Source organism: Protomyctophum bolini (genome assembly GCF_963924005.1).
Source record: "Protomyctophum bolini genome assembly, chromosome: 1".
In the NCBI taxonomy this organism is placed as follows: Eukaryota; Metazoa; Chordata; class Actinopteri; order Myctophiformes; family Myctophidae; genus Protomyctophum; species Protomyctophum bolini.
The window spans coordinates 11052194-11058977 of record NC_137862.1 but is presented as its reverse complement, the minus strand read 5'-3'; the positions used below and the strand labels follow the sequence as shown (position 1 = coordinate 11058977).

The following is a 6784-nucleotide window of genomic DNA, read 5'->3' as shown; positions in this document are numbered from 1 at the left end:
GCAGTTATTAGTCATAATTATAGTCTAATAGTCATATTGTATTGTTTTGTTTTTTACATCATATTAAAATAGTAGGCCTATAGTAGAAGAAGTCGGATTTAAAATAACGGCAGAGCATTTGCTTTTGTCCCAAGTCTCTATACAACTTTTGCGTGGATCTTTTCTGAGCCTTGATGTTGATAGCACCAGAGGAAACTGCTTCTTTGGCAACCGTCGCGAGATGGCGCTGCAGCATTGAGCCTCGGCACTGGCGTTATGGCTGGACAACTGTAAACAAACCACAGGAGTAACATTCTTTTTTTAATAATGTAGGCCTAGGCCTACTACTGATTTAATCACAGCCGGATAATGTTGCAAACAAAAGAGGATTTTAACTGGTGACAAAAGTAAAATAGAGCTAAATATTCACATTATTCTATAGTTGGTCTAAAATAAACAGGTCGTTTTGGTTGGCCATCTTTTTTCGCTACACCACATGGCTTTTGTTGTGTACAAGCTTGAGCTGGTAGTTTTCCTGTCGGCGTCGTTAATGTAACAGTTTTGGTCATTATAGATTGATTGAATGCTTTATTCCAAATGTCTACTTGTTCACCCTGTCCGGTAAGCTAACGTTACATTTCGTACTAGCCTTGGATGAAGACTAGCCTTGGATCAAGAGTCAAGACTATAGCCCCTTTCGGGACCCTTGTTTACCTTTTCTGTATTTGGGGGCTATCCGCAAGACTATCATAATATGTATTTTTATCGAGTCAGACAGTCTGACTTTAGATACCAATAAGTAAAAGCCAGACTCGATCAAATACACCAAGTCTTGATCCAAGGCTAGATCAAGACATAGATGTTCTTATCGGCACAAACAAGGGACTAAATTCAGTTCGCTACTATGCCACCAACATGTGGAACGCCCTACCAACAGCCACTAAGACATGCGAATCTCTTTACTCCTTCAAAACCGCTCTCAAAGGGCACCTACGGCTGCAATTCGAAACTGGCCCCCGTAAAATCTGAATGCCCAAGTTCCCCCTTACTGTTTTTCTTTTCCATTTTTAGTTTTACCTCCTTACATGATTTCCTGTTTTTATATTGTATATTTATAAGTGCATATTTGTTCGTCTCTAAATGTTCTGATGAATTGAAAATGGTGGACCCAGCTGTTGTAAACAAGTGTAATACTTTATCAGTGTGTCGTCCACAGTAACAGTCTTTGTATCGAGTTCTTTCATGTGAAATGTACCCATTCTGCAAACTGTTAATAAATATTTCAATCAATCAATCAAGTCTGACTTAGATATACAAATGTCAGAATCGATTAAACATGTCTTGATCCAAATTCCAAGGCTACATTCTTTACAGAACTCAGATGTTTTCAGCTTTATTGGCATAAGAAAACATACGTTTACATTGCCAAAGCGATCTAAACAGAAATATGTCACATTGCATCGTTCTATACATGTTATACAGGGTATGACACTTTAAACAAATAGCTCAAGCAGTACTTTGGGACAAATAGCATCTTTTCTCAGGACTTTAAAAAGATGGGCCGTGGCTCAGAGGTCCAGGCACCTTGGCTGGTAATCCAGTCTGGCAATCCAGTCTGGCAGTGTGCCGTGGGTTCGGCTCTCGATCTCGACGGTCTTTGCTGCATGTCGCCCCCCCATTTCCCATCAGCCTACTATCTATCCCTCCAAAAAATATATAAAATAAAGGCAAAAGCCATAAAAAAACATTTAATTCAACACAAAATTGACATCTAATTTTGACAGCAGATGAATCGTCAAAGACTATAAAAGTAACTTGTTATTCTCACTTGTTTACTCACGTGTGTGTGTGTGTGTGTGTGTGTGTGTGTGTAAACGTCTGTCTGTCTTATTGTATATTCTAAGGTTTAAGCAGGGTTGCAAAGCCTGAGATCATCCACCTTGTGTAGAGTGAGAGTCTTGGTTATATATGAGGATGTCTCTCAGAGTATTGACAGTGGATGTAGCAGACAGAGGAACTCAGAGATGCAGAATGGGCCCAGGCTTGATGTCAGCTCTAGGACTGAACCTGGGCTCCCCTCTGCTGGTGTCCGTACCTGGGGGTTCCTGTCTATGCACCGCCTGGCCCAGACCCGACATGGCTGAGGGCTTCCTTCAGATAAAATGGACATGCGTCAATCCCAACCTCGTCCCTCACCCTCCAACACTGCACAGCCTGAACCCCTGCCAGCTGACACCTGTAACCTGCCCCAAGGTGAAAAGCGTGGGCGTAACCGTGGTGTTGCAGAGTGCTGAGTTCAGGAAGAAAGCACCTAGACAATTTGTTCATGAACTTGTGAAAGATCTGCTGAAAGGTCTGTATGTTCACAGGAATTATGTGATAGATTTTGGGGATTTCGATACAGAGATCAAATATGTTATTGTCGAAAGGATCAACCCTGATACTGAAGATGCTGGATTCATCACCCTCAAGACCGGTGTGGAAATTGTTGGCACTCACACTCTGAGGCACTACAAAGGTCAACTACAGAGCCAACCCAGTGTTCCATTGGGCGGCCTGGAGGAGGTCAGTACCTGAAGGGAAAAAATCATAGTTAAAATTAGAGCCATTGGTTATTCGGTTTGGCCAATATATAAAATGTTCTTTCAAACATTTAAAAAGAATAACAGAAGCAGATCTAGAAACACTTGTAGATCAGTATATTCAATATGGCTTACGGGGTTAAATAAAATAGATTGTAATTAATTGTTCTATATATAAACTGAAATCAGATATATGTTTTTCAAATTGATTATAAGATTTAGCACTTTGACAAAACATTGTTCAATAATATCCGTAAATCGATCCTATCAAAATCGATATAGGCATTGTATCAAAAATCTGTCTAAATGAGACTAAACTAGATAAAGTGCCCCTTGGGGCACAGGTCTCCACCAGGGCAGGTCAGGTTGTGGCCTCCTGGTGGTGCTATAATAGGCCAATGTGAAAAGGGTGGGATATATTCCTTAGCCTAGTAGGAAAGTAGGAAAGGACGGAGTGCAAAACATACTCTCTCCCCATGCCTTCGGCCTGGTGGAGATAATTCCCCAACATGTGTTTTGTAATTTTCTTTTTTGATGATCGTTTTAGGTGAGGTCATCCCTGAGAGAAATGCTCCAGATACCACTCCTCTATCCTGCTACTCTAATATCTCTGGGGTTGTCCTGCCCCAGAGGTGTGCTGCTGGTCGGGCCTCCAGGTGTGGGGAAGACCCTATTAGTTCACAGCGTGGTGGGGGAAGTTGGAGCCAGCCTGGTTGTAGTCAAAGGACCTGAGGTAGCAAGAATGTCAATGAAACTTTGTTTGTTTGTTTTGCCAAGGGAAATCAGTGTAGTAAAATGTAGCATTACGAGCTTTACTGTATGGATCCTTATTGGTGATGACCTTTATGAGAAGAATATCTTATCTACCTAGAAACATGGAAAGGACTTCTTTGCAACCTTATTTTTAAACCAGAGTACTGAGAGTAGTAGACATGTGATGAAATTGTTTTTTAGGTGGTGGGGTCACGGCCAGGCGAGAGTGAGGAGAGATTGCGTGCCGTGTTTGCGAGTGCACGCGCTGCAGCAGAAGAGGGACCTTGTGTTCTGTTCCTAGATGAGTTGGACTCACTGTGTCCAAGAAGAACGGGATCGTCGGCACCAGAGAACCGCCTGGTTGCACAGCTCCTCACCCTAATGGATGGGATGAACCCATCTGATGGCTTCCTTATTGTCGGAGCGACCAACCGGCCGGACAGCTTGGACCCAGCATTACGCAGGCCTGGAAGATTTGACAGAGAGGTATGTATGGATCATTAGCTTCAGTAGTTTCCTGGTTTATGTATTTGACTGATAATAAAGTAAGTCTTGTATTTCTTTTTAGGTCATCATTGGTGCTCCAACCCTGCAGCAGAGGAAGGCTATCCTCTCTGTTCTGTGTAAGAGGATGCCCCTGTGTCCATTTGTAGATATGGCAGACCTGGCAAAGAGGACCACGGGCTATGTGGGAGCAGACCTCAGTGCCTTGTGCAGGGAAGCTGCCATGCATGCTGTTCGGCACAGCTCACAGGTAACTACAGTATAACATATGGTAAAACAAGAGAAATGTGTGCACACTGCACAGTTGAGCTGTGTTTTGATCACCCTCTGGTGGACACATTCTCCTTGGGGCTCAACTGATGACACATGAAACATAACAGTCAGTGGGCAAGCAAGTGGAGAACTACAGAGTGAGATTCGGATGCAACAAGAAAAATCTGCAATTATTTTTGACTGATCTTTTGTAAGATAGATGTACTGTGTAATGTATCAACTATGATATCGTAGTATGACCTAAATGTACTTGTTGTTAGCCAGCTAACAAGATGATACATTGACAATGTGTGTGCCTTTGTTCATCAAACAAGCCACAACCATCACATTTCAGCCATTTTTTAAATCATATTGTTGTTGAACTTATTTCAGATTGCAAGTCCGCAGACAGTAAATATGAAGCACTTTGAGGATGCTTTGAAGACCGTACGTCCCTCGTGCCTTAGGAGCAGTCTTGGAAGAACCGAGCCTGTGCCAATCTCTTGGGAGCAGATAGGAGGTCTAGACGAGGTCAAACTCAAACTCAGACAGGTACATAAGTGCTGTCATAAACCGTAGCATGCTACTTGAATTACACAAAACATAAAAACAAGCTTGCAATATTCATACCTCTGTAATAATGATCACATGTAAACACAATTACATCTTCTCTGTACATCAAGAGCATTGAGTGGCCGATGAAGTATCCTGAGGCATTTGTTCGTCTGGGCCTGAGGCAGCCCAGGGGAGTGCTTCTGTATGGACCCCCAGGTTGTGCCAAGACTACCCTTGTCAGGGCTGCAGCAGCCTCTTCCCACTGTACCTTCCTGTCTGTCAGCGGGGCTGACCTCTACTCTCCTTATGTAGGAGACTCCGAGAAGGCTCTAGCTCAGGTAAAGAAACATCATGTCACTGTCATTGAGAATACCTCATGAAGTAGCCTGGCTAATAAGCCAGACCGAATCAAAAAATGGCCTGGCGGCGGACGACAGTGTGATTTGAGTCTGTCTTATTAGCCAGGCTACTCATGAAGGCCTTCCATTTATTTGGCTGTACGTTCCCAACATAAAGGCCTCTGTCTGTCTGTCTGTCTGTCTGTCTGTCTGTGTGTAGCTGTTCCGCCAGGCAAGGGCCTGCACGCCGTGCATCCTGTTCCTGGATGAGATTGACTCTCTGATTGGCTCAGACAGTCAGACGTCTCACAGTGTGCAGACACGGCTCCTCTCTGTGCTTCTAAATGAGTTGGATGGGGTTGGTCTTAAAACCCTGGAGAGGAGAGGGACAGGAAAGGTTCTTCAGGTAGAGGGGGCAGAGGAGTGCCATGCGGAAAAACAGGTGAGATTTTTAAATCACGTAATATCTTCTCAACCATAATAGAATCTCATCCAGTGATGGGTTTGACACAAAGTACATATATAATAAGGCTTGAGGTTTTTTTTAACATGCATGCATCATTCTGCTGCCAGTTGGAGTACCTTGACGTATGCAACAATGACGTGATGATAGTAGCTGCGACTAACCGACCAGACTCCTTAGACAGTGCCCTCCTTAGGCCTGGGAGACTAGACCACATAATCTATGTCCCTCCACCTGATCAACAGGTAAGTCATGCATCCAGTGTTTTTGAATTATGATGCTATTCATTTCTCATTGTATCTCAAGGTGGCACACAGACTGGCATACACACACACACACACACACACACACAAGATTTCGTGTATCTGTGTCCTCCATAACTCGGGTGCCGTCCGACCAAACGGCCTCAAACTTGATGTACTGTATGTGTCTCATATGACCCGGGGTTGTGTCGGAAACAACAATTTCAGTGAAACGGAAAAAACATATCTATCCCAGGGTCTGCTGAGGATGCTCAGCAGACCCTGGGATAGATATATAAGTATGAACACATTGTTGTGGTTATTTTAAACCACAAAACCACTGGGTCAAACCTCTTGGCCCTTCTAGACTTCCTTTGTCTCCTTCAAATGTAATAACATAAAAGAAAATATTGTTTCATGCTTACTCAGGCTCGTCTGGCCATCTTGAAGGTGTGCACAGAGAAGATGCCTCTGTCTGCCGATGTGTGTCTGGAACAGCTAGCAGATCAGACTGAGCTTTACTCTGGAGCTGATCTGGAGAATCTGTGTAAAGAGGTAATGTGTAGCAAAACATACGCCATTAACACCCGTCTTCATGTAATCAAGCGTATAGCAATATCCCGTGTTGGCACAGAATGAAAGGCTTAACACAGTTCTTTCTTTTTCCAGGCTGCTCTATTGACCCTGCAAGAAGAGGGCATGGAGGCCTCGGCTATTACACACCAATACTTTCTCAAATCTGTCAACAGGATGAGGCCCTCTCTCACTGCACAACAGATCCAAATGTACCAAAAACCATTGAGATAACTATTGGCAATAATCACATTTATTATCATTTAATTTAACTTTCTAAGTTTGATTTGAGTCAAATGTGGAAATAAAATAAAACAAAACACCACAACACACTTTCTTTCTTAGTGTGTAACGTTCTCCCTTGTGTGTCAGCAAATGAGTGGGCGGCTGTGTTATGTAAGCTACAGTATATGAGAGTTATGGTCATGTCAGTGGCGAGTTACAATGATATCTGCTCATCTCATTTACCTTAATAAATTAGAATGAGAGCTGAAAGGGGAATTTTCTATAATTTTTATCCCACGAGTTTGTAACCCATTTTTC

The 6784-nt window shown here is 43.0% G+C and overlaps 1 protein-coding gene across 1 annotated transcript; it reads left to right on the top strand.

Moving 5' to 3' along the window:
* The first annotated feature begins 486 nt into the window (after window positions 1-486).
* afg2b (AFG2 AAA ATPase homolog B) lies at window positions 487-6556 on the top strand. Its single transcript, XM_080758980.1, has 11 exons — window positions 487-600; window positions 1884-2544; window positions 3109-3294; window positions 3516-3800; window positions 3883-4068; window positions 4464-4622; window positions 4754-4963; window positions 5184-5405; window positions 5537-5671; window positions 6098-6223; window positions 6338-6556. Exons 2-11 carry the CDS (start codon window positions 1948-1950, stop codon window positions 6473-6475), a joined length of 2244 nt encoding a protein of 747 aa, XP_080615106.1. The 5' UTR covers window positions 487-600; window positions 1884-1947; the 3' UTR covers window positions 6476-6556.
* Window positions 6557-6784: the final 228 nt, after the last annotated feature.